Source organism: Rhineura floridana, chromosome 21 (assembly GCF_030035675.1).
Source record: "Rhineura floridana isolate rRhiFlo1 chromosome 21, rRhiFlo1.hap2, whole genome shotgun sequence".
Taxonomy (NCBI): domain Eukaryota; kingdom Metazoa; phylum Chordata; class Lepidosauria; order Squamata; family Rhineuridae; genus Rhineura; species Rhineura floridana.
In genome coordinates, this window is record NC_084500.1 from 965,413 (window position 1) to 993,321 (window position 27,909).

Sequence of the window (27,909 nt, forward strand, 5' to 3'; positions counted from 1 at the left end):
GCTCAACGGTCGAAAATCTGCTTTGCATGCAAAAAGCTTGGGGTTCCAGCATCTCCAGGCAGGGCTGGCAGAAAACTGCTGCCAACCAGTGTGGCCAATACTGAGCTAGATGGACTGATGGCCTGACTTCGTATGAGACAACATGTCCTGCTGACAAAGCTCTGGGTAGCAAACGTGTGCGTCTTTTGGGAGTACTAAGGCTTGTTTCTTCCTCTATCCTGACAGGTCCCAACAGTTTTTTGCTTTTATTTTTAATTACAATGTGGAAACTGGCCTTCCTTCACAAAAAAAGAAGTGACCCTGACATTGGTTTGAAAGGGACAGAAGTAGCAAATGGAGGATGAAAGCCTGACGCTCCGCCCTGCCTATTGCTTCTTCCCAGCCTCTGGTAATCAGAGGTAGAGTGCCCCTACCCATGGAGGTTCCTTTCCTAGTTCACAAGGCTAAGATCCCTCATCTGTGCTGACTATTCTTTCTTTCTTTCTTTCTTTCTTTCTTTCTTTCTTTCTTTCTTTCTTTCTTTCTTTCTTTCTTTCTTTCTTTCTTTCTTTCTTTCTTAAAAACCAAGGGTTGTGGGGCTTCCCAAAGGGCCTTCTGGAACTTGAGCCTTTTGCCGTGAACCCTGTACTTTAAAATCTTGAGTACTGCAGTTCCGGTCTGAGTGACTTAGTGAGTCAGAAATTTTGGAGAGGGGCCAATGGGGGAAAAGGAGAGGTGTTCCTTTCCCCCCATTGGACACTCTCCAAAATTTCTTCCCTGGTTGAGGTTGTTTGATGACACTGGTCATCTCCTCCTCTGAGAAATCAGACATGGGGGGGGGGTAAATTACATCTTTGAATGCTCCAGCATCAATGTTTCCCCTGCCTGTAGAAAAACAGCAGGGCAGGGAAATGGTTTGATCCTCAGCTTCCCTGTAATGTGGGGGCTTTGACAGTCGGGGGATTTCTTTTATGCAAGAGGACATTCGAAAATGCAACCCCACACCCCAAACAGCATGCTCCACAGAACTCTATAGAGTGCTAGCTTGCAACAGACTGTGTGTGTGTGTGTGTGTGTGTTGGATGAGGTGAGGGGCATGGGTGAGATGCCTCCAACGAGCTCCCCTTGTGATTGCCATCCAGCTGCTGGCCATCTCCCTCTGGATTCAGCCTGCGTGCAACGGTGCCCAGACGGAGAGTGCAAGGCGAGGGAAGCTTTCTGCGTCCTCTCCTGCTCCTGCCTAGGTGCTCAGAGAGGACAGGTGAACAGGCAGGGGGAGAAGAGGAAGAACAGAACGCAAGGAGGCCCCAGGGGTTGGGAGTGGGACCCTTGCAAGAGTGTGGGCCTTGGCAGGTGCCTGATGATACTGACCTCTGGCGCCACCCCTCGGTCTGTCTCCTGTGATTCACCTGCGCACCTCGCTCCGCTCCTCTTCTGTGGTTCTGCCTCAAACCTGAGATGCATTTCCAGAGGGTGGGAAAAGAGGAGGGGGCTGATGCCCCCTTTGCTCTGTACAAATAACTGGGCTGCCCAGGCTCCAGAACACTCCGCGGCACACACGTGCAACAAAATCCTCACAAGGGGAACAGCAGCTTGGACAGGAAGAAGACTCGGAATAGAGAAGTGGGTGGAGAAAGGGTTAAGCATATCCCCCCCAAAAAACCCCACACACCTAGCTTCTCCACTCCGAATACCCCCCTTAGGGAGCTGTCGGGTTATGCAGTTCTGCCGGCAGGGCTAGGACACAATCGAAGGGGCGGACACACACACACACACACGAGGGCACAGAGAGACAGAGACAGACACCACACGTGCTCCAGGGAGCACTCAGGCCAGGCCATGCGCGCACATCATTATGCGTCTTTTGCCTCCTCACAGACGTGACACACACAGAGGATGAATGAAGGCCCCCCCAGAGAACCTGGGGGCGGGGGCGCAAGCTCACGTCGACCCAAAGGCACCGCTTTGCAGGAGGACAAGGGTCTGCCCAGGGGAGGGAGGTGGGGGGGCTTCGCAGGAGGGTGAGGGTGGGGGGGAGGAGGCACCCTGGAGATCTCCCCCCTGCCCAAGACAACGCTAGCTTGTGAGCAGTGGCCAGCCAGGGACAGAAAGGCGCGTGATCGGTGGAGCGTGCAAAGGCTTTTCGCAGCCACGAAGCGGGCAAGGCGGAAGTGGGGGGTGCCCCCTTCCCTCGCCCCTGATGGGGTTTGCCTGGGCAAAGGGTGCCTATTCATTTACAGGAGTATTTACAAGAGCCCAGGCTGCCCTTCCAATGACTGTGCACACCAGGCACAGAGTCTCCACCACCCCTTGAAGGAAGCAGAGGGCCAGCTCTCAGCCACATGGGACGCCACCATGCGCTGCTGGGGACCCAGAGACCAGCTCTAGTGGGCGAGCGGTGTGAAGCCTGCAGGATGGCTTTGCAGGAGAGGACTTCGCCTTCAGCCCGCCGCACGGGCACACGTCTCGGCTCGCCGCTGCTCGCCCACCTCTGCAGCAGTGCTCACTCCAACACTTCAGGGTGTGCGGGTAGCCCACCCTCGGCCCGCCGGTGCGTCTCCCAGAAGGCTCGATCCAGCTGCTCCAGCTGTGAACTCAAGGGCAGCTGCATGGCCAGGTGCATGCGGAGGGCTTCCAGCCAATGCTCCAAGCGGCTGAAGGCAGGCCTGGTGGGGAAGAGCAGAGCAGATGCGGGAGGTGAGGATCCACTCTGGCTTTGTATTCACTGGTACACTGCCCCTGTACATGGAGGTTCAGCTCCGCACAATCACAAAGAGCAGAAGAAGAGTTCTGCTGGTCCTGGAATGTCGAGAGGGGGAGGACCTAGGAGACGTGGACCCCCAATACTTCTGGAAGGGCCCGGAGTGTTTCTGGGTGGGTGGGGGATTGAGTTGAGGGTAATGTGGGACACCGGGTAGGATAGTAATATGGAGAAAATGAATTAATGTAAGAGGAGTTTATCTAAAGATGATTTGGGAGGAAATTAACAGAGGGTCACTGGAGGGGAACCTCAGAGCCAGTTGCTATATCTCAGCCTAACCTACCTCACAAGATTGTTGTGAGGAAGAGAATCACGTTTGAACACCACCTTGAGCTGCTTGGGGGAGGAAAGGTGGGATATAAATGTAATAAATAAATAAATCTTAGTTGAGTTGGAGCAGATCTGCTGGGAAATTAACGGGGTGGGGGTAAATGAATGAGTAGGATTCAATTTGGAGTGATCTGGGGTGGGGTGAGGTTCCCACCAACTTACAGCTTAGAGCACTCTGACCCCCTTTGGGCACAAAATCTGCCCCCCTGTGGATTTTCCTCCCCCCCTCGCCACTGCTTACCGTTTCTCAGCATCCAAATCACAGCAGCAGACGGCAATTGGAAAGAAGCCAGGGGGGCAGCCGGGAGGGCAGTAGCGGTCTAGGAAGCCCCGCACATTGAGGCCAAAGTCCAGGGTGCGAGGCAGGTAGTCAGGGTCTGCACTGACTCTCCCAATGATCTGTGCAAAGGAGGGGAAGGAGCTGTTGGCTTGTTTATCGAGTCTCTGTCCCTCCCTTCCTCCAGGGCGGCAAACATAAACAAAACAACTTAAACAGAAAAGGAAAAGCATACTAAAAACAATTCAGAACGTTCAAAAAACTCACTTAGAATTAAAAAATGTTCAAAACACAAAATATTCTAAAACACAGTTAAGAATGTTCTAAAGTACAGTTAACAGCGTTCTTTCATTAGTGATCTCTGGGTTGCCAGGAATAGTCTCCTCCAGCCCTCAAACGCCTGGTAAACAGGAATGTTTACAAATTCCTCCTGAGAGTCAGTCGCGATGACAGTAGTGGTGAGGGCATTCCACAGACGGAGAGCCACCTCTGAAAAGGCTCTGCCGCAGGTCAGCTCCAACTGGGTAGACACCCCTGTGGGCTCCTCCGGGATTGACTCAGAACCCAGAACCCAGCATCAGAGGACCTGTTTGGATCCAGCCCCAAAGCTCCTGGCTCCCTCTCCCAGATTGGCTCATGCTAGGTGGGTGCGTCAAGGAGAAACCCAGAGTCTTGCTCAAGTGCATTTAGAGCAGGGAAGGGAATGTTGTTGGACTCCAGTTTCGATCAGCCCCAACAGCCAGCATGGCCCACGGTCAGGGAGGATGGGAGTTGGAGTCCAGGGCCCCAGATGGCCCCCACCCATGTACTAGGGGGTCAAGCTGCATTAAGCATTTGCAGTTCAGTATTCAAAAACAATATAATGCTGTCCGTACGCGTCCAGTCCTACTTGCCTCGCAAAGAATAATGCCGAAGGAGAAAATGTCCACCGTCTCATCATAGCTTCTGCCTGCAAGAGAGAGAGAGAGAGAGAGACCATCACCCGTGGCATCAGGCCTCTAACCATCTCCTCAGCAGCTGTTTCTCTGCCCACATTGCACTGCCCATGGGGGGGAAATTGGTGCCCAGTTGAGTTCAGTTCCAAAGCAATCCTGGTCAGAGTTGAAGGCTTCCAGCCAACTAAATTTTAATATTGAATATTTGAATATCAGGCAGGCGCCATCTCTGCTATCTTTTCGGCACCTTTTGAAGACTTTCCTCTTCCAACAAGCCTTTTAAGTTGAGACCTATCCCAGTCTGCGTCTGTGTCGGAATTGTTTAATATGTTTTTAATAATGTTTTTAACCCTTTTTTAAAGTTGTTTTTTTAAAAAATGTTTTTAACGCTGTTCTGTTTTAATGCATTTTAAGATCTGTTTTTATGATGTTTTGATGTGTTTTCAGCGCTTTGTTTGCCGCCCTGGGCTCCTGCTGGGAGGAAGGGCGGGATACAAATTAAGTAACCAATCAACCAATAAATAAAATAAATTTTACTCCAAGCAGATCTAAGAGAGTCACGTCCCTTAATTTCAATGGGTCTACTCTGAGTAGGGATGGAAAGACCTGTCAATTTTGGTTCTCTTGCCTTCTCATATTTCCACTCTTAAATTCTTTGCTATAATAATACTTTGCTATTTCCTTTTAATTGCTCATGGAAATTCTCCAGCATTTTCGGGCACATTTCTCCTAATAAACACATTTTTGTAGTCAGTTTGGAGTAATGTACACATTTTCAAAGCTATTTCTCATAATATAATGTATTTTTGTATATTATTTTCACTCATATAATCATTTTTATGCCCGCTTTCCCCTAACATTGGTTGGTTAGCGAACTGCATTGCAAACTTTGTGAATTTCAAAGGATGGCTGTTTCGGTTCTGATATTGTTTCAGAAAGTGTGGATTTGATCGATTTGGCTTGAAGCGTGACCTGAATCAAATTTCTCGCCCATCCCTATTCAAAATACATGCACTTTTGTATGCAGGTATATGCATTTTGGAAAGCAATTTTCCCCTCTAACAGGATGCAGTTTTGCACATTATTTTCAAAAAGCATTCATTTTTTGCATGTTTTTCACTGACTTGCATGTCGTTCATATGCTCTTTTGTCAGAGAACTCCACTGCAAAATTCAGGAAGTGTAAATTTCAAAGGAGAACTGTGTTTTGGTTCCCATATTTGCCCAGGATGTGCATATCGGGCAAATTCACATTAAAATGCAAGGAGGGAGCACACACCAGGCCTTAGTTACTTCAGACGTTGTGTAAAGCGTTATCTTTCTGCCCCGGCTTACCCTGACAGATAACATCATACCCTGATTTATGTACATGAATCCCCTGAATGTGTTTTAATTTGCCCTTATATGCTTTTACACTGTTTTATTGATTTCAGGTTGCTTAAAGATTTAAAAAATATTGGGGGGGGTTAGAAATGCTATTAAATAAATAAATCCCCAGTCCTGGCATGCAGAACTCTAACATGGAGGGATGGCCAAGGGGGCCTTATGCATCTGCCCCCTGAGACCATCATCCCACTTTCTGGGCCTGCTTGCACCACAAAGTGCCATAAGCACCGCAGCATCCTTGATGCTTAATATTGGGAAAGAGCTGTTTGGCCAAGGCCACAGAGGGCCTGTCCACCCTGGAGTTGAGCCCCCCACATACGTCTTCCCAAGCCTTGCCTTGCTCTAGATGCTGGCCCCAGCAAGACCCACAGACATGCCCTGGCCAACTCACCGTTGATCATCTCTGGGGCCATCCAGTAGGGATTCCCCACCACCGTGTATCGCTTCCTGCGGTCCGGCTTCTTCAGGCTTGTCAGCTGGTTTTTCTCGTCCACCATGAGCCGGGCAAGGCCGAAGTCGGCCACGACGACACTTTTGTTCTGCCCAGGGGAGAGAGACAATCCTTGCCGCTCACACAGCTGCTTCCATGCCCACGGCCATTGACAAAGTGAAGCCGGAGTGAAGCGTGGCTCCCCCCTCCCCACCACACTGAAACCGGCACAGGGACCACTTACCTCCCGCACGAGACAGTTGTGCGTGTTCAAGTCCCTGTGAATGATGTTCATGGAGTGCAGATAAGCCTGTGGGAAAAGGGGGAGAGACCATTTTTTATGCTTCTGTTTTTTAAAAAAGACCCCCTCCCAAATTATGTAGCACTGCTAGATGCTTTTTACTGCCTATCCTTACCACAAGATCATTCCTCTTTTACAGACAGCTCAGCTGCAGTGACTGAAACGAAGGCCAACAAGGCTGAAGCCAACTGGAAGCCCTGATTCGATGAGTCTGCTTGTGGGCACTAAGAGGCGAGGGCGAGGCATTCCACGCTCCCCATAGACATACTACTCTTTTATTGGGCACTGAAAGCCAATTTTAGGGGTTAAGCCCAGGTCACCATGAGCTCTGGGAGCGAGGCTGGCTTTCTAGGCTTGCGTCTGTCAAATCTCTGCAACCCACGGGAGTCCTAAGCATGCTTTCCCCCTGCAGTTTACAACCAGAGGAACAATGCTGGGCCCCTTCTTCCGCTAGGAATGTGCCCAATGATGTTTTAAGTCCCATGGAATATACCAGAAATGAAACTCAAAAGGGATCTTCCCAGAGGATCATGCAAGCATTGCCCACCCCTGGCCATGTAGCCTCTGGTGAAGGAGCGTGGTGATCCCCCACACACTCACCATCCCCGCAGCGATGTCTTTTGCAAAGCTGACCCGCTGGCTCCAGGGATACTGACTGTCCTGCAAGCAGAGAGGTGGCTGGTGAGTGGGGGAACTTTCTGGGCGGTGGGAGCAGGAGGGCAAAAATAGCCAGGAGGTTGGGGTAATCATTGCAGGCTCGGCAGACACGAGTGGTCTTGGAGGAAATGTCTTATGATGCTGTTTGAGGGGGCTGAGGACTTCTCTCTTCTCGCCAGTGGCCCAACGGCATCCTTTCTCCTCTGGAAGAGGAGGCCCCAATGGGAGCACCCCCACCCTCCAATTTAGCCAACGATGGGGCAGGATTCCCACTGGACGACTCTCTTCAAAGGAAGGAAAGGGCACTGCCAGACCTCAGTCTTGACGCATCGGCCAAGGATCCTTGCGTAAAAATAAAGGGGTGGCATCCAGTGCTAGTCCTACTCAGAGTAGACCATCCTCATCCTCATATCCTGCCCTTCCTCCCAGAAGGACGCCTGTGCGTTATTTTTTTTTTTATGTGTGGAGATCGGTGCACGACGATCAACACACAGTCTTGACAGAAAAAGGCTTTGATCCAATGGCATGGATACCACGACGATTGGAAGTCTTTTATCTGTTGCAGCCTTCATTCACCCAGGTGGCACACAAGACGTGATAAAAACACGAAAAACATCTTCCAAATATTTTTAAAAACATATTTTGAAAAATCTTTTAAAAACATTTTAAAAGCTGGGAAAGTAACAGACAGGGCTAACTTTGGTTACTGGGTGACCTTGGGCCTGTAACAGTCTCTCAGCCTAACCTGCCTTGCAGGGTGATTGTGAGGATAAAACGGGAGGGTGGAGAGCCACGTACATTGCCTTGACCTGCTTGGAGGAAAGACAGGATAGCAGTGTAACAATAAAATAAAATAATAAAATGAAAAGCATCGCCGTGCTGCGCAGAGGAGGTCTCCCATCCCCTTGGCTACCCAGGTTGTGACCTCACCATGCTCTTGATGAGCCCGCGGAGGGTCCCTCCTTTGATGTACTCTGTGATAAAGTTCAGCCTCTTGTCCTTGTAGAGAACCCCGATAAACCGCAGCACATTGGGATGCTCCAAGCACCGCATCACCTTCACCTGAGGGGGCGAGAGCACCGGGGGGATGTGAGGATCAGCAGTTGTGTAGAGGCCACAGTGCAATGGCCGAGTTTACCCAAGAGCTGCCCGGGGCTCACAGCAGTCAGGGGTGGCGGAGAGGGAGAGTCTGGCCATTTTATTCATATCCATCTTAGGGCTCGCTCTCACACTCCTGCAAACCCACTTAGCAAGCGAGTGTGCTTCTGCGGCCTCATGGAAGGAATCTCCTCATGCATTCTGAAGGGGAAGGGCCAGTCATGGAATGCTCACATGCAGGTTCCGTGAGAGGCACAAGAGGTCAGAAAACTCTCACACGTGGTCTAGAGCAATGGGTCCCAAAGTTTCCCCCCCCCCGAGGACCACTTGAAAATTGCTGACAGTCTCAGAGGACCCTTGATGATTTTTCTGCCTGTTGTAGCAGTTGTAATGTGGGGTGCCAGATGCTGCAGGATTTTTCTGTTCCATTTTCATTGATTTACTTCTTACATTGCATATTGCATTTTAGAGCAATTGCAATTTGTGTTCCACAGGATTCAGACTGGAACGCCACAAAATGCAACGTAAGAAGGGGGAAAAGCAGCACAAATGGAGTTAAAAACCAAGGTGAATGTTTCATGTGGACGTGCCACAGACCACCTGAGTGAAGCTCACCAACCACAGTCTGGGAACCCCAGTCTAGGGCTTCCAAGGAGGGGAGGGACAAAAATTCAAGCTAGCCAACCTTTGGTCTGAAGGAGCAAATAGCAAGACCTATTGGGTGGCTAGCAAGGGCCAGGAGAGTGGGCCAGTGTGTGTAAGACAGAGAGAGAGTGTCGTCCGTCCCTCCAGTCCCTGGCATCTAGTTAGTCCTACCTCCTTAAGGAACGTTCTCTGAGTCTCCTCATCAAAACGGATAAGTTCCTTCATGACCATCACCTCTCCTGTTTCCCGATGGGTGACCTGCCAAAGGAAGCAGTTGTTCCTTTAAAAATACCCTGTCAGCTTACATTGACAGAACATTTAAACATCTACACGTCCATTTTATTTTACACATATAGATCAATATATGCCGCCCAAATATATATCCAGATATATATACACTCAAATGTATTTCTTTCAAATGTTTATAGCCCACTTGTCGACAAAAGCTTCCCAGAGCAGGTTATGAGGCCAGATCCTTACAAACGTCACACATTAAAACCCAGATACACATGTGAAAAAATTTAAACAAAGAGATTCTCAGGGCGACACCAGCTCATCCGAGGACCTGGGTAAGAAGGGAAGTCTTTAGCTGGTACCAAAACCCTTAAATGAGAGGGGAGGGAGTTTCATAATTGGGGGGGGGGAGCTTGGAATGAGAATGCCCTCTGGCACATAACTGGATGCCAAATTAGATGCCAGTGTGCTGCCCAAAAGTCAGCAATTCCAGCCGATCTTAAAGCGCTGCCCACTTGGCACTGACCCGTGACAGGGCACTTTCAGTGGTGGCTCCTCATCTGTGAAATGCCCTCCCTGCTTCTGTCTCCATCACTATTGACTTTCAGGAAGAACCTGAAAACGTTCCTGTTTAGCCAGGCATTGGATGGTTGACGGGGACTGTTCCTGGCAACCCGGAGATCACCAGTGAAAGAATGTTTTTACGCTGCATTTTAAAATATATTCAACTGTGTTTTAGAATGTTTTTCATTGTAATTTGTTTTTGGAATGTTTGTAACTGTCTTTAGTTTGCTTTTCTTGTTCTTGTTAAATTGTTTTGTTTCTGTTTGCTGCCCTGGGCTGCTTCGGGAGGAAGGGGAGGATATCAACTCATAAAAGCATAAACAGCAGTAATGCTTGAGTGACGAAAACTGTTTCCTTATGCTTTTGTATTGGAATGTTATGTTATTAATATTGAAATGTTACGCTATTAATTTGATATATTTTAAGGGATTGATAGCTTGTTTTATGATGTTTTATGATGACTTTAAACATGATAATATTTAGGTAATCAATTGGAGTGATTGTTGGATTGTTATGTTTCGAAATGATTTGAAACGACTGTTATATTTTTGAATTGATTGCTATTGATGTTGTCATTTGCACTTTTGTCAGCCACTCTGAGCATATTTGTATGGAAAAGTGGCATATAAATTCAAGTAATAAATAAATAAATAAATTAGTGCAAGCAGGTTGATGTGGGACCAGACGCTTAGCCAAGTCTCTAGGTCTTAAGGTGGAATGGGGAACCTCAGGCCTATGGGGTTAATGTGACCCTACAGGACCCTCTAGATGGCCTCCTGGACCCTCCCCAGGCTGCACCCCCTCCACGGCCACACCCCTCATCAGCCCTGCTTTGCACCCTCGTTGAGTGTTTTTGCCCTGCTGGAATATGCCCTTGAACCACTGGCAATGCCTCTTGCTTGTCTGAATGGAGGGCAGAGGAAGGGGTATGTGTGTATGGACAAACTAGCCTGCTGTACAGTGGTAACATTTACATTTCTTGCTCCGCCCACTTTTGCCTCCGCCCACCACTCGCATGCGGCCCTCAGAAGGTCGCTCAGAAGGGAGTCTGGCCCTTGAACTGGAAGAGGTTCTACCACCGTGAATTTAGGGCCAGGATAAAGAGAAGCAAACCAAAGAATATACACATATTTCTGGGAACATATTGTATATGTTCCTGGCTGCCACCGGAAACCTGCCCCCTTCCAATCTGAGACCAACTCAGAGATGAGAAGGTTGTCCCACAAGACAGTGCTCTGGGCTGGTCTCTACAGGGTAAACATGGCCACATTTTTGCCCATGACAGATATAAATGTTTCCAGACATTTCTAGTGAGGACAGAGGGAATCTCTGGGTCAAATCCCAGCTTCCTAGCTAGTATAGAAGTACCTTAATCATTTTGGGGGACAGTTCATGTCCCCAGCCCCACTCTGCTCTTCAAAAAGGAAATGTATACAAGTTTTACTGCTAGATTCTTCCACTGATCAGGCTGCCTTGAAGTGTGCATGTACCAAATTTAAGCTTTTCTGGCTGGTACAGAAATACCGTTGCCATTTTGGGGGCACCCTCCCTGCCCTCCCTCCATTTCAAACTGCTAGGCCACTGTCCTGCTTTCAGACTTCTCTAGGGACCAAGATGCCTCAGAATATACGAGAGACCAACTTTCAGCTTTCTAAAGGGTGTGCAAATCATCCTGAAAGTCAGCCTCAGCCTCCTAGTTGGCTCTCAGCTGGCTAAGCTGCTGTGATGTCACAGCGTGTTCATCAACGAGCTGGCCAGGGTGGTGCGATTAAGTGACAGGCAGGGCCCAGCTGGGGAACATGAAATGCCATGTTGGTACCTTGATGGCCTGCCCAAAGCAGCCCTTGCCCAACACCTCGCCATGGATGAGATCCGAGGGGCGGAAGATGCGATGAGGGCACGAGACGACACGAAGCGACTCGGAGCGGCCGATGTCTTTCCGTTGCGATGAGGGGGACCCCAGGGAACTGGAGCAGGGTGACTTGTCGATGCTGCAACTTCTCCTATGTGGATACAGGTGAACAACAGATGACTGAAAATGATCAGATTGGCCCTCTTGAGAGGGAAAACTGGATCGTCTATCAATAGCAGGTGTCCTGCCAGGGACAGAATGGGAGATCTGACAGGGAGTTCATTTCCCAAGCTGGTGCCCTCCAGGACTCCAACTGCCACCATCCCTGAACATTGGTGGGGGAGAAATTTGATTTAGTTCGCATTTAAAGCTGAATCTATCAAATTCACACTTTCTGAAACAATATGAGAACCAAAACCCAGCCATCTTTTGCAATTTGCACTTGTCTGAATTTTGCGGTGCGGTTTTCCAATCAAGCAATGTTTGCAAAAATGCACCTATTAGGGGAAAGTGTGCAAAAAATGAATACACTGGTGACAATAACATACATTATATTAGGATCCATTGCTTGCAAAAATGTGTACATTAGAAAAAACTGCCTGCAAAAAATCACACTAAAATGCTGATGAATTTTCATGAGGATTTTGTTTAATAAAATTGCCAATTGGTGCAGAAATGTGAAGAAATGAATTTTAGATCAGAAAAAAACAGAAATGGAGAGAATCTAAATGGACAGGTGCTAAGGCAATGGGAGACAGACTTCACGCCAGATTTTGGGCTGCTTGCCCTTCACCTCGCCTTTTCCCAGATCCTTACATGACGGCACGCTGGCGGATGGTGGAGGGTTCCGGGCAGGGTGTGCGGCTGGGCGAGTGGAGGGGGCTGTGCAGCTCTGAGAGGGGGCTGCTGTTCTCCAGCATGTCATGTGGGTCGTGCTCGATGGTGAGCTGGAGCAGGCGGCTGGTCTCCTGAATCAGGAGGTCAATCTGCAGAGGCAGAAGAAGGCAGGATGGTTGGGAGGGTTGGCTTTCCCAGCCAGGCGTGGGGCCCGGTATTCTTTTCAAAGGAGGGAAGGATACGGTGCTGGAGACAATACCAAAAGAAGGATCACCTCGTCTAGCGGGACATGTCGGATTGGTGTGCCGTTGATCTCCAGGATGCGGTCGCCAACGTGGATGGCATTTTTCATGTCAGGACTTATGCAGTCTGGGTTCAATCTGTCGGGGGAAGAGGGAGGCAAGAGCAAAGTTGTTCCAAGCTGGCATGCAAGGGCACCCCCACAGACCAAGCCTCGGGGGGGGGGCAAAGCCAGATCCTCACCAGTTCCTGACGGCGGCCAAAAGAGAAGGACCAAAATGTCACCCAATGAACCATCCCACCACCAATCGCCCCTCTGCTCTACTCCCTCCTCTCATGGCCAACCAAGGCGGTGCGCACACACACTGCCTTTGAAACTCACAGGGGCCGTCTTTCCCCCCCCCCCACAGGGTGCGTTTGTACATCACGGTGTGCAGTTCTGCACACCTTCACACAACGACGTCAGGCAAAGCGGCAGCTCCTGCCCGCATCGTCCGTACACACAGGTGGGTGTGTTTTCAAACTCCCCTCCCCTCCATTAGTGCCTTCACAACCCTTCTTGTTCTATTGATTTTGTCGCAGTCTTTCCAAAAAGAAGGGCTGGAAACTGGTGTGTTGATATACAAATATACAGGGATCTATATTGGTATGCACAAGTGGCTGTCCTGCTTCCTGATTTGCCGATTTCACTCCGGGACAAGCTAAGCCTGGTGAGGGGGTGGCCCAGCCCTGCAAGGCCACTAGGTCTGCCCTGGTAGGAGGTGACCTGAAAACACTCTCTCTGTGTACACATCTATGCAGCAAGCACTGAAGAAGGGCATTCTCCCATTCTCTGGCAGGAAGGGTGGGATATAATAACAATAATAATAATAATAATAATGATTATAACCATTCCAACAGAATGTGCTTTAGACTGACAAATAATGTGGGACAGAAGGGCATTCTCCCCACACGGGGACGGCATTGTATGTCTACAGTAGCCCAGAGAAGCGCTTGCATCAACAAGCACTGAGTGCACCTCATCACACGGTGTGTACGTGCTCCAACACAATCTAGACTAGGGATGCGTGACAAATTCTATTCAGTTTGCACTTCAGGTTGAATCTATCAAAGCCACACTTTCCAAAACAGTATGAGAGCCATCCATCAAAATTTGCAGTTGTTCAGATTTTGCAATGCAATTCGCCAACCGACCAACGTTTACAAAAATGCATATATGAGGGGAAGGTGTGCATAAAAATGAATATACGAAGGAAAATAACATTTAAAAAATCATTATACGATGAGGAATGGCTTGCAAAAATGAGCGTAGGCACAGCTGCGTACAAAATGTGTTTTAGTAGAAATCTGAACTAAAATGCTTCAGAACTTTCGTGAGGATTTTAAATTGCAAATTGATGCAGAAATGTGGAGAGTTGAATTTAAGGTTGGAAAAATGAGGAACAGAGAGAACCGAAAGTGACAGATCATCCCACCCCTAACCTAGACCAGGGGTAGCTAACACGGTGCCCCCCATCATCCATCATGGTCCATGCTTACTGGGCCTCATGGGATTTGGGAGTCTGGCAAAGCACGGAGAGTACCACATTGGCTACCCCTGGTCTAAACTGAGTGGTTCCACTCCCAGATAGCAATGGGTAGTTGAACGATCGCCAAATATCCAGAGCCAGTGCGGAGTAGTGGTTAGCGTGCTGGATTAGGACCAGGTCCAAAACCCCACTCAGACATGAAGCTCAGTGGATAACCTTGGGCCAGTTACTGTCTCTCAGCCTAACCTACCTCACAGGGCAGTTGTGATGATAAAACAAGGAGGGGGAGAACCATGTATGCAGTGGCCGTCAGTGGCTCCATGTCAGTGGGGCAGTGGAATCCACTCCTTTTTTTTGCAGGAGCTGTTCAAGGTGCTCCTGGAAAAACCTGCGATGGATTCCACTGCCCCACTGGCACAGAGCTACCAGACTCCACAGGAAGTATGCCACCTTGAGCTCCTGAGAGGGAAGCTAGAATATATGTGTAATAATAAAATATATTAACCAATAACACTTAATATTATTTGATTGCATTTGAAAGATGACAAATTGTGGCATCTCAAATTTTATAGCAGCCAAGAAACATTTTGCGGTATTTCACAGTGTCTTGGGAAGGCCATGCAAATGCATTAATTATTTTACCAACATGCAGTGGTAATTTGGTATTTGAGAGCTGACTGGATTTTGTATCCAAAGCCTGCCAGAACTACAGTAAATCAGAATACCCTGACAAGCCTAAGAACACCTGAATTCTGAAGAGCTGCCTATCAAATTTCACAAGCAAAAATGACAAATTTAAAATTGTGTGTTTGAAATGGGAAGCTCTGATGGAACTCAAAGTGTGTCAAATACTATTCACTTTGGACTGACGTCGGTTCTCATCAGAAGGTGACCCCGGAGCCCTTGCAGGGAACCTTCCTTAGGGTGCCACATCTCTCCTGGATGAGGCCATGGCACACCTAACGCCCAGCGAGCTGCACTCACTCTCGGACACGGACGGTGTGCGGGTGCTCTGAACCACCGTGCTGGTCGATGGAGACGGAGAAGCCTCGCTTGCCGTCGGAACAGGCCGGGATGGACACGAGGGTGACCGTGTGGGGGATCCGGGTGCCAGGAGATTCCGGGAGCAGCTGTTCCATCACGGGTGTCACCACCATCTGGTAATAGCAGTGCCCACTGCGGTGTGGAGGAAGAGGAACAGGCTTAAGGGCCGTCACTCCCAACCCGCGGGGCAGCCCCAAGTGTTCCATGAGAAATGGAGTAAATGGTGTGACTCAAGGTCCCAATATGCCTCCTCTGAAGGCGGGCAACTGCAGTGAATGAGTGAACCCCAGGCCCTTGGGACTCTCCACTTGAGGGCCACATTTGGCTATCACCCCTCAGATGCCCCACCCCAGATGTAAGAAGACCCTCCTCGCCCTTAGCACGTTCCGGGGTAGGAGAGGCTGCCGGCCCAATGGCTGGGCACACAGAGACATAGGAAGATGCCTTATACTGAGACAAACCATTGTCCACCTAGCTCAGTATTGCATACACTGACTGGCAGCAATGGCTCCCCGGGATTTCAGGCAGGAGTCTCTCCCAGCCAGTGGAGACTGGTGGCTCCGGTGTCAGTGGGGCAGTCAATCCCCTCTGGGTTTTAGTCTGACCTTTGAAGGAGTTCAGACAGCTCCTAGAAAGTTCAGACTAAAGCCTGGAGCAGACTGACTGCCCCACTGACACCGGAGCCACCAGTCTCCACTGCTCCCAGCCCTTCAGAAACTCAAACTGCACAGCCTCTTTGCTTTATTTCCTCTCTCCCCACGAAATGGATGGTGCCTCTTGCTGCTTTGCAATTGGCATGGGGGGATGAAAGGATGGGAGCAGCAGCAGAGGTGGGGTGGTGAGGAGAATACTGCAGAGGGGGCCCCATCCATCCCCGGGCACAAGGCAGGAGGCTTGACAGCATATATACGCATGTGGTCCGTCTCATGCAGATGCGCCCTTGGCCAAGGTCAGGCCTTATGCCATGCATCGGAGTGGCTCCCCGCAGGCTTATGCAGCAAGAAATGTGATGACCCCGGTCACAGGCGTCTTTGCTGATTCTGTTCCCACAGACTCACCCAGCCGCCCTGCTGGAATTTGTTCCCAGGGGAGGGCTATGGGGTGCGGGAGGAGGCCACATGGCTCAGGTATGGCAGATCGTGAAGCTTCCGGATGCAGCCTTCCAGAAAGAAAGCTATCCCATTGGTTTGCTCGGCCCATCTCCTGCCCATCTCCTGCCACCCCCCGGTTAACTCAGTTATCTACCCCACGCACCAGTACAGCTTGGACCGTTCCACCAGTGCGTAGGTGTCTCCATCACCGATGAACACCCGACAATTTAGGCAGCTGAAGCATTCTGGATGGTACTTCTGTTCTCCAGCCACCTAGGACGGAAACAGACAGCGTGAGCCTCGGACAGATGGCAAGACTGACATCTCACATCTCTTGTGGTCCCCCAGTTCTGGAGTCACCAACTGGGCATTTTTAAAAAGGAGAGCAGTTTATGAATTCTGAAACAAACAAGCAAATCGGCACCGACAGCACGCTTTGTCTGTCTGCAGATGCAGCTTGGATTCAAACCGCAGCTGTAAATAGATACTTTCCCTCCACGGATCGGCAATGCTCTCTACAGAAGAAAAATGTCTACTGGCAGGTGCAGCAGGCATGCAAACCATGCCTGCAAACCAGAGCTGGGAAAAGTTACTTTTTTGAACTACAACTCCCATCAGCCCCAGCCAGCATGGCCACTGGATTGGGCTAATGGGACTTGTAGTTCAAAAGAAGTAACTTTTCCAAGCTCTGCTGCAAACAGACAACTTCAAAAGGGCTCGCTGTCAGTTCTGATCAGCCCTGCTTGCCAAGGAACAAGCGGGGTGTACTTCAAGTGCCCCATTGTACCTTTACACCTGCATCTTTAACTGCCTCACATCTGTTGAAAATTCTGGGTACGGGGTAGAAGTTCCACGAGGGGACCAGACTCCCCTGCGGCCCAGGCCCTGGCATCCTCCCACAGGCAGCCTAAAGTGGCACCACCCGGCATGAATCCCCAGGCATGATTTTCTCTGAGCTTGGAGCCCAGGTCCAAATGAGCATCTCCGACTCACCACGTCCCCCCAGGCCAAGCCCAACCACTGAAGAGCGCATGCAGAGTGCGAGTGCACCACACAGCCATCCAGCCAAAGCCCGTGGTGAGCTCCTACAAGCGAGCCAATCTGCGTAGCCCACTGCCCCTGCTGCTCTCCCCCTTCCTTACCATGACGAGCCCCTTGGTGATCTGCTCTGAGCAGCCATGGCAGAGTTCCCCAAAGTGGGCCCAGTAATCTTTCTTGCAGTAGAGGCGCCCATCCTTCTCGTAGTACTGGTGGGAAAGGGACGCCCCACACTCACAGCACCTGCACAGGCAATGCAAAGGCGAGACGTCAGACCTCAGGACCTTCCCTGGATGGCCCTCGTCTTGCCCAAATAATGAGCACGCAGCAAAGCCTCCAAAACTGCAGCTTCAAAAGGACGCCAATCATCAGATCCTCCTAGACAGAAGGTTGCCTAGGTGCATTTCCAGTGTGGTATAGTGGTTAGATTGCTGGACTAGGACCTGGAAGACCAGAGTTCGAATCCCCACTCAACCATGAAGCTCACTGGGTGACCTTGAGCCAGACACCGTCTCTCTAATCTATCTGACAGGGTTGTTGTGAAGATTAAATAGAGGGAGTGGGCAACCATGTACACCAGCTTGAGTTCCTTGATGCAAAGATAGGAGATAAATGCCACAGGTAAAACAAATTCCCTCCCTTTCTGTGCATGACTCATGGATTTCGGATTGGGCAGTTGACTGCTCAAGGAAGCAATTAGGTTAACAGGTCAAATAATGGCCGAGGCATTTTTCAAAGTCTAATGGGAAGACCAGATAATGGCTTAAAGTATGCATATAATGTGCTGAAATCATTTACCTATGCTTAGATTTGCTCAGAAGATGCTTAAGACTTATTGAACAGTGTATAAAGTTTGCTATAGGTACAAGAGCTAAACAGTAAAACAGGAGTAGTTTGAAATTGCTCCCCTTCAGAGTTGGAGAAAAAGCATTTTAAAAAGACAAGTGTTTCTGTACCCATTTTCCCCCTCTAGGAAGTCTGGGTGTACAGCCAAGACAGCAGATAGTAGCCAAGACAGTAGCCAAGATATTTTCAAAATAAACAAGTCTGTGTTAGAACATAAACACTGAAGAGAACAGGAAATACCTTAGTAAGATTTTCTGAATGGCCGGCAGTAACCTGGCCAATTCACCTATGAACTGATATGAATCTCAGAGAATGTCTATGTTTATGAAACAGAAATCTATGAGAATGAAAAGGTATGTGTTTGTAAGACTCTCCCATGAGAATGTTTATGACAAATCTGTGGGAATGAATTCATGAGAGAAGACCATGGGAACACGCCTTCCCATAGAAAAGAAAGTGTATAAAAAGCCAGGTTTCATAGCACTCAGGGCCCCTCAGCTCTGCTAGAGGGGGCAGGGTTGAAGAAAGCAGGAGAACCATCTGTCTATTCCATCCGTGACATCTGATGGGTGATTTATCATGACAAGTATTCCTATGTCCCTTGTACTCTGGCTCTGTGATATGACTGAGTTTAACTCAGTCCGTCAACTATTGTAACTTGTTTTAATTAAGATGTGCCTTCAGAGTTTTATACTTTGATGTTAAATGGATATCGGGCAATTTCTGCTAACAAGACTGCTAACAAGAACTAAGCGGTCTGAGCATATAACACCTGTGCTAGCCCGTTTGCACTGGCTTCCAATATGCTTCCGGGCCAGATTCAAAGTGTTGGTACTTACCTATAAAGCCTTATACGGCGCGGGACCACGATATCTGTCGGAACGCCTCTCCCGATATGAACCGGCCCGTACACTGCGGTCTACTACGAAGGCCCTCCTCCAGGTTCCGACCCATAGGGAAGCCCAGAGAGTGGTGACAAGATCTAGGGCCTTCTCAGTGGTGGCCCCCGAACTATGGAATGGTCTCCCCGAGGAGGTGCGCTTGGCGCCGACACTATCATCTTTTCGGCACCAAGTTAAAACCTTCCTCTTTTCTAAGGCATTTTAATTCCTGTTAATTCTAAATTATTATATTTTGATTTTAGACTGTACAGTTTTGTGTTATTTTTATTGTATTTTTAATGTTCACCGCCTAGAGAGCTGTTGCTAGTCGGGCGGTATATAAGCTTAATTAAATAAAATAAAATAAATAAATAAATTTCTTTTGTGCAGATATATATGTTTCTATTTTTGTTTTCTGTTTCTGCAATGCTGGCTAAGGCCACCTAGAATGCATTTTATTAGTTGTAGTGTGAAAGATATGAATAAATAGCATATATTATAAAGAGTGTTCTGCTGTCTGAAGTCTGACTCCCAAATAGAAAATTTCTGGTACCTCCTGAGATTTAAGACTTCTTGAGTGTGGTCTCCTCTATTCTATTCTCCGCCTACACTAGACAACTGCTATTGATAACCTGTGAGCTTAGATGACCTAACGTTCAACATGCAAGGACCCTGTGTAGATACGGGGGAACAGAGAAAGCAAGAACCCTCAACCCTGTGCATGCACTGGCAGGGGGGCAGTCTTGCCAGTAACAAAAACATTCACTTTACTAAGACAACAACAACAACAAAGTCCCTCTCATTGTCAACAGACACAATCCTTGTTCTCATGACAGAAAGTGAACACTTATTCCGAAACAGTGAAAATAAAAAAAAAGTGCGATGAATTGTTATCTTTCTCTAAATGTGAACGACAACACTGGCCAGTTTTTTTACTTTGCTTTTGAACCTGGGACATCAGAGCTGGTCTGCTGCTTTACAAAATGCAATTGCACTACAAATGTATGAATGAGTTTCTTTCCTCATGAGAAAAGCCCTGCTGGGGGCCCATTGAGGCCAGCATCCTCTCCTCACTGTGGCTGACCACACACCTCTGCTTTGGGGAAGCCCAACCACAGGTCTTGAGCACAACAGCAAGTCTCCCCTCCTGTGATACCCAGGAACTGGTACTCAGATGCAGTGCCGGTAGAACAGAGCCATTGAGGCTAGTAGCCAATGAATTTGGGCAAACCCCTTTTGAAGCCGGCTAAGTTGGTGGCTGTCACTGCCTCCTGTGGGAGCAAACTCCATAGTTTAACTCTGTGCTAGATGCAGGACCGCCTCTTTTTTTTCTGTCCTGAATCTCCTAACATTCAGCTTCATTTTAAAACAACTTCCTGAGGCTTGTGGGAGGGCTAACGGCTGAAGACTGAGAGCAAAACAAACTGTGGGAAGAGAGAGGCAAAGCAGCCGTATTTTTTTTTTTAAGTCAGGTTTTAAGGGAAGCTGTGGTAAAGAAGCAGAGATGGCCCAATCCTTCAAGCACCCTCAATGTTGTGTATGCATGGAATATTCGGTGACGTCTGACCAGCCGGTTGTGACTGGCATGCCGACCGCATCCAGAAAATCCACCCCAAAGTTGTCCCTTTGGGGCGGCAGAGCTAAGAGCGGGTGCAGATGGTGGCGAATCCGCAGGGCTGGCAGCAGCAGCATGAAGGCTTGACACATTGCCAAAGGCTTGGGGATGTGTGGCAGACTCATGCTAGGGAGCTGCGCATTGGTGGATTTGTTTGCTGAACCAAACAACAAATGATGAGGCCAGTGACCTTGACGTCAGTTGCTGCTTCCGTACCTGAAACTGAACGTTTAGGGGAATGATGACACTTCCCACCCCCACCCCCGACCCGTCTCAAGGTTATTTCCTGGCTTGCAAAACTACACATGATGCTTGTCTGGATCAGCCCCCTGACAGCTGGACGCTCTCTACATGAGGAGGGACAACATACACCCGAAATCACATGTCAATTGGACTGGAAGGAAAATCCCTGCCCACACCACGTAGGGTGAGCCCGGTAGTGGCAAAGGTCAGAGGCAGTGGGGGCAGGGTGGGGGGCAGGGAGCCCAAATGGCAGGGGGCGCCGGAGCCAACAGAGAGGCAGAGGCAAGTCATTCTCGTTTTGACCCCGTCCTCTTCTCTGCTGACTTCTACAAGGGGCGGCACTGAGATTAAGGCTGGGTGCCCACTGCTGGTTTAAAACGCAGCTAGGTGGTTCTTTGTCTCAATTCAGATTGAAGCTGGTTTGCGGAAGAATACATCAAAACACAGTATTTCATAAGAAAAGAATATACAGGAGAGACACGGATTGCCGCTAAATGCAGGGATTGGATAGATTCATGGAGGACAAGGTGGAGGAGGCCTATCAATGGCTGATGGCTAAATGAAGCCTCCAGGGTCAGGGGCAGTCTAGATGCTGGGGACAAGCAACAGAAATGGAAACTTCCATTCATACCCTCCTTATGAGCATTTTGCATGGGAGGAACCAGGCAGGACTGAGCTAACAGCTGGAGGGGATTTCTCCGGAGGAGAAGAGGAGTGACGTGACAGATTCACTTCCTGTTGCAAAGGCTCTGCCCGTCTTCCCACGCCATGTGGTGCAGTGTCAGAATCAAGCCATGGAAAAACCCCTTACTGCCAGCTCTCTGTCATCATACAGGTGGCCTTCAGGCCCACCTTCGCCAGCCTGGTGCCCTCCAGATGTTTCAGAGTACAACTCCCATCAGTCCCAGAATGACACTGGGACAAAGCTCTGACCCTGTTTCAGGGGAACAAAGGGCTTACACACACTCCAAACCATTCCAATTTAACCATTATGGACCCCACCTCATTCCAACATGGAACTTTAAGAACAACCAATGGTGGCTGGTGGCTCCATGTCAGTGGGGCAGTGGAATCCGCTCCGGGTTTTAGTCCAAATGTTCGGAGAGCCTTCCAAGGCGCTGAGCAACTCTGCAGATGGCAGTAAGGCAATTGCCAGCAACCAAACACAGATTCTTTGGCTGCCCTTTTAATCTGCAGTTGATTAAATGCAAAGGAAGATGCACATTACCGAAGCTGCCATATAAGTGGCTTTTTAAAAAACATTGATTTGAGTCCAACTCTGTTTTACTCAGAGAGTAGACCCATTGAAATCAATGGACCGAAGTTCATTATGTACATTAACTGAAATGGGTCTACTTTGAGTAGGATGAACATTGGAAATAACCCATTGCCATCAGCATCAGATAATTACAAACAGACCATGCTTCCTATCTTCTTTTCATTCTCTAAAATAACCATTTGCCAGGGCCAGTTACAGTAGGGCCCCACTCATACGGCGGCTTACGTTCTGGACCCCCGCTGTAAAGCGAAAACTGCTGTAAAGTGGAACCCATTGAATAGAATGGCACGCGATGCCCGAAAACCACCGTAAAAGCAGAACAAGCGCCGTATGAGTGGGGCTTTAGTCTCATTGTGTCTAACTGAGACCGCTGTATTAGCGACGCGCTGTAAAGTGAAGCGCTGTAAAGCGGGGCCCTACTGTATATATATTTTCTTTTTTAAAAAAGCCTTTCAAAATCTGCAAGGGAGTCCTGAATCTGCAACCCACCCTACTAATGAATATTGGCCTCCCCCACACCAATGAATCCATCAAAACTTTGGTTGATTAATCTACACATCCAGGCAATTATTGTTTGGCACAGAGGATGAAGCCCCTGCCCCCAGCTGGCCTCTCTGCAAGACCAGAATCTCCAGGGCAGGTGGAAACACCCTCCCCATCTGTCCCCTGTCCCCTGATCACCCATCCTGACTGTCCCCAGCGCTTCCTACCCATGTCTTTTTTCCTGGGCTCTCCGATTTACCCTCGATTTGGAGACGCGGCTCCTGAAACAGAGAAGCTGGGCTCAAATGTCTCTTGCGTCCACCTGTGAATGCTGAATTTGCTGCCCTCTGCAGCATTCCCTTTGTCCTTGAGCACTCTGCTTACATTTGGGTGTCAAATGACACACCAGAATCCCCGCCCTGCCCCTGGGTCCGCTGCTTCTGGCGGATCATGGCAGCCATGCAGGCACCCCTGGGGCCTTCGCATCTGCCTTGCTCTGAATAGAAAGGCCGGGGGGCACCAGCAGGGTGGGAATGGAGTTACTTTGAAACAGAAAGCCAACGCACACGATGCCCAGAGTGTGGTCAATGTGGGAGGTGAGGCCGCTTGGCACCCCTGGGGCTGGTCGGACTCTGGGGGCTGCACTGCTTTGGTCTTTGTTATGGTCAATTCCGCTCCTCTAATTGTAAATGTGGAGGATGCTATAAGAAAATAAGAAGAGTGCTCCTTGGTCAGGCCAAAGGGGGCCATCTAGTCCAGCCCTCTGTCCTCCCAGCGCCCGACCAGAGGCCCCAACGGGAAGCCCACCTGCGCACAGGAGCAACGCTCCCCCTTGGGATTCCCCAGCAGCTGATATTCAGAGGCTCTGACAGTGGAGGTCAAACATAGCCATTCTGGCTAGTAGCCCACTCGCCCACAGGATAGCCTTTATTACCCTCCATGAATTTGTCTACTTCTCTTTTAAAGCCATCCAAGTTGGTGGCTGTCGGTACATCTCATGGGAACAAATTCCACAGTTGAGCTAAATGCTGTGTGAAGGAGCCCTTCCTCCCTTCTGCCTGCCTGAGTCTTCCCAACATTCAGCTTCGCTGGATGTCCACGACTTCTAATATTATGACAAAGGGAAAAAACCCTTCTCTCTGTGCACTCTCCAGCCCACGCATCACTTGATACACCTCTAACGTGTCTCCTCTAAACTAAAGAGCCTCAGAAAGGGCTTTCTTCATTCCTGGGATCATCATTCTTGTCCTTTTCTGAACCTTTTCCAACTCCACAATATCCTTTTTGCGGTGAGGCAACCAGAACAGTGCACAGTGTTCCTCGCCTCAGTCGTCCATGCTCTGGTAACCTCGAGATTGGACTACTGCAATGCTCTCTACATGGGGCTGCCTTTGAAGACAATTCGGAAACTACAGCTAGTGCAAAACGCAGCAGCCAGACTGCTGACGAGGACCAGACGGTCCGCACACATAGCACCTGTTCTGGCGCGTTTGCAATGGCTACCTATCTGTTTCCGGGCTAGATTCAAAGTGCTAGTTTTGACTTATAAAGCCTTACACGGTGCGGGACCAAAATACCTTGCGGAACGCCTCTCCCACTATGAACCTACCCGCTCACTACGTTCAACATCTAAGGCCCTCCTCTGAGTTCCGTCCCATAGGGAAGCTCGGAGGGCCGTTACTAGATCCAGGGCCTTTTCAGTGGTGGCCCCCAAATTATGGAACAGTCTTTCCGATGAGGTGCGCCTGGCGCCTACTCTTCTATCTTTTCGGTGCCAGGTGAAAACCTTTTTATTCTCCCAGGCATTTTAATGTTTTAATGTTTACTGTTTATTGTTAAGTTATTCTATATTAAGTTGTTAAATGCTCAATGTTGTATGTTTTTAGTGATTTTATCTGATTTTTATTTTACTGTATTGTATTTTATTCCTTGCTGTGAACCGCCCAGAGAGCCATTGGCTAAGGGCGGTATAGAAATGGAATGAAATAAATAAATAAATAAATAAGTGTGGTCTCACCATAGATTTGTATAATGGCGTTATGATCTTGGCAGTTTTACTTTCATTGCTTTCGCTAATGAATTCCTAGAAGTGGAATTCACCTTTTTCACAGCGGCTGCATTCTCGGTCGACATCTTCATCTAGCTATCCACTGTGATCCCAAGATCATATTATGTGTGTTATCGCTCACACAGGCAGACATAAAAACAGACAGCAGCATAAATACCCAGTTTATTAGGGTCTGCATGTCTGGGATCCTAAGCAGAGATCCTTAGGACTAAGCTCCAGAGCCGATGTGGTGGTGTAGTGCTTAGAGTGTTGGACTAGGACCCAAGAGACCCGGGTTCAAATCCCCGCTCAGCCATGAAGCTCACTAGGTGACCTTGGGCCAGTCAGTCTCAGCCATGCAAGGTTGTTCTGAGGATAAAATGGGGAGGTGGAGAACCATGTACACCAGCTTGACCCTTTTGGAGAAAAGGTGGGATATTAATGCCATAAGGGCATTATCATTGTTTTTTGTGATCCCATTAGAAGTTTCTCACAGTCAAGTGGTATATAAATTTTGTTAAATAAAAACAAATGAATAATGAACAACCACCACCACCACAATCATAGGCTGCATTGAACTCACTGGTGTGCTTACTTATGACTAGGTAGGTTCAAGTGATGCAACAGAACGAAGGTTCACTAAAGTTTTTCAGCCCGAGAATGTCCCCTGTCTTAAATCCTGGAGAGCTGATGCCACTCAGCATAGACAGTACTGAGGCAGGTGGGCCAACGGTCTGATTCCGTATCAGGCAGCTTCCTGTCCATGAGGACTGGAAACTTGCTTCACTTTTTAAGGCGAAAGGTTGTAGCTCCCGTGGGCACAGCATCTTCTTGGTATGCAGAAGGTCCCAGGATCAGTCCCCTGCATCTCCATGTAGGATTGGGAAACTCTGCAAAGCTGCTGCCAGTCAGTGGAGACAATACTGACCTCAATGGACCAAAGGCAGTGGAAGCTGGTGGCTCCATGTCAGTGGATCGGGGGAACCGACTCCAGGTTTTAGTCCAAACTTTCAAGGAGCTGTCCAAGGTGCTGAGCCATAGGCAGCCATCTAGTTAAACCAGCCTTCCTCCAGCCTGGTGGACCACAACATCCATCAGCCCGAGCATCACACAGCTGTGCTAGCTGGGGCTGAGGGCAGTCGCAGTCCAAAACAGCTGGAGGGCACCAGGTTGGCAAAAGGCAGAGTGTGACACTCGGAAAAATGTTCTTTGGTTACGCTTAACGCCCTGCACTGACAAACGAGATGTTCCTGAAAACAAAAAAGGCCGCATCCCAAACTTTGGGAGTGCCTAGATCCATCATTTGCAAGCATGCAGAGATTTAAAATGAAACTTTCCAGAATCCTGCAGAGAAGGGAGGAGATTCCAGACTGGCCCCATCTGGAGAAACACCTGCCTTGGTTTTCTGATCTGCCACCTCCCTACAGTGCAGTTGATTTGCATGTCCAGGTTTTGAGGGGGGCTTTGCTTGCAGCAGCGCCACCTAAGCCAGCCACGACTCCCATTGTCTGAAGCATGCCTCCCATGCCTGCCAGCTGGCCAACCAAAGAGAAACCCTGGAAGAGGGGAGCCGGCAGCAGCAGCTGCATAAAGGCATTCAGGGTGACTCAGCCGGCCTCTGGTCTCTTGTTGCTGTGATGGATTTGCAGTCCTCTCCTCCAGGCTGCCCAGCCAGCCTTTCCCCAAAGCTCCCTCTCCCTCGCTCCGCCCCTTGCTTCTTGCACAGGTAGCCTGCAGCTGCCCCAAGAGGCAGAAGCTACCTTGAGGGGCAGCCTTGGCTACAAGCCTCTGCGTTGGCTGTTGGAGGTTGTAGACACACACAAGCCAGCACTTGCAAATGGGCGGTGCCATGCATGGCAGGCGTGTGTAGGATTTGTACAACTTCCTTGCATGGTGACTAGGCCAGCCCGGCCAGCCTCATCACCACTGGGTGACCGTGCGAAGAATCAGCTACGTGGGTTGCAGCATTTGGATACCCAGAGCCGGGCAGTGGCAACTCAGCCAGCCAGCCAGCCACCCCCTTGCCCAGGCTTCTGGGAATCTGGCCCCAGGCAGAGAGGCCTTTCCCAGGCTCTCCTGCCCCCCCAATATCCCCGCTACAAAACGGGAGGCTCTTGTGCTGAGCTGTTCTACGTCTCTCTCACCCGCAAGAGCTTTGAAACAGAGACTTTGTTGCATCAGGCTGGCCTCTGTCACTCAGACCCCTCCTCTCCCCCCCCATTTTGCCAAAGTCAGGAGGGGAATGCCAAGTAGGCTGACGTCACCTGGGGGGGCACCCCATTATCACCCTTGCAGAACTCCCCAGCTCAAGCTGTAGTGGGAGGGAGGCCAGCCAATGACGGGAGCCGGCTCCTTGCCTGGCTATCTGACGATGCCGTTTTAACTATTCTGAGCCGGTTCCTCTCCCCCCCCCCCCCCCCGGAATTGGTTAGGCTCAAAAGGCAGCAGTAGCGGCTCCAGCGCTCTGCAGGGCGAGCCCCCAAAACGCATCCAGACAACGGATGTGGAACATCTGTGCCCTTCAGGATTAGGGATGGAAAGATCTGTCCATTATGGTTCTCCCCGTTTCTCCTTTTTCCAGTCTTAAATTCAATCCTCCACATTTATGCCACAATTTGTGATTAAAAAAAACAAAAAACTCCTCATGAAAACTCCTCCGCATTCTAGTGCGAATTTCTCCTAAAAGACACATTTTTGGAGGCAGTTTTGATTCCCGTACACATGTATGCAAGCCAACTCTCATCACACCATGCATGTTTGTGTGTTATTTTGGCCCATATCTTCATTTTTATGCACCTGACTCGTGCATTTTTGAAAACATGGTTTGGTTGGTGAACTACATTGCAATAATTCCAGTAAGTGTGAATTTGGAAGGGTGGCTGTGTTTCAGTTCTCACATTGTTTTGGACAATGTGAATTTGATATATTTGGCTCGAAATAAGAACTGAATCGAATTTCTCAACCATTCTCACTCCAGATGATGTTTGCCTCAAGCTCCCATCAGTCCCCACCAGTCCAATGATGGCAGTTGGAAACCCAGCAATGTCCCCATTCCTGATCTAGATAGACAGCGAGATTAGATATCTATTTATTTCTTAATTTATTAAATTTATATCCCACCCTTCCTCTCAGAAGGAGCCCATCTAATGAGTCAGACTGTTGGCTTGTCTGTTGCAGTTTCCTCTGAGGCTGACAGAACCACACAGCAAATTCATCACTCCTAACTAACACACAGGAGCACAGAGGGCACATTGTAGGGCCAGCAAGGCAAAGAAGGCCAGACCTGCC

General features: G+C 49.2%; 1 protein-coding gene across 2 annotated transcripts in view; it reads right to left on the reverse strand.

Annotated features, from left to right (window-relative positions):
• Window positions 1-554: 554 nt before the first annotated feature.
• The window catches only part of LIMK1 (LIM domain kinase 1), a 37,004-nt gene continuing 9,649 nt past the window's right edge, over window positions 555-27,909 (reverse strand). For both annotated transcript variants that reach the window (XM_061604730.1, XM_061604729.1), the window contains 14 exons: window positions 17,332-17,470; window positions 16,353-16,462; window positions 15,039-15,230; window positions 12,560-12,665; window positions 12,265-12,434; window positions 11,416-11,599; window positions 8,970-9,056; window positions 7,986-8,117; window positions 6,999-7,058; window positions 6,342-6,407; window positions 6,059-6,206; window positions 4,241-4,296; window positions 3,312-3,469; window positions 555-2,645 (listed from right to left, as the gene is read on the reverse strand). In XM_061604730.1, the coding sequence (XP_061460714.1) occupies window positions 2,483-2,645; window positions 3,312-3,469; window positions 4,241-4,296; window positions 6,059-6,206; window positions 6,342-6,407; window positions 6,999-7,058; window positions 7,986-8,117; window positions 8,970-9,056; window positions 11,416-11,599; window positions 12,265-12,434; window positions 12,560-12,665; window positions 15,039-15,230; window positions 16,353-16,462; window positions 17,332-17,470 (1,771 nt within the window). In that variant the 3' untranslated portion in view covers window positions 555-2,482. The remainder of the gene's footprint in view (window positions 2,646-3,311; window positions 3,470-4,240; window positions 4,297-6,058; window positions 6,207-6,341; window positions 6,408-6,998; window positions 7,059-7,985; window positions 8,118-8,969; window positions 9,057-11,415; window positions 11,600-12,264; window positions 12,435-12,559; window positions 12,666-15,038; window positions 15,231-16,352; window positions 16,463-17,331; window positions 17,471-27,909) is intronic.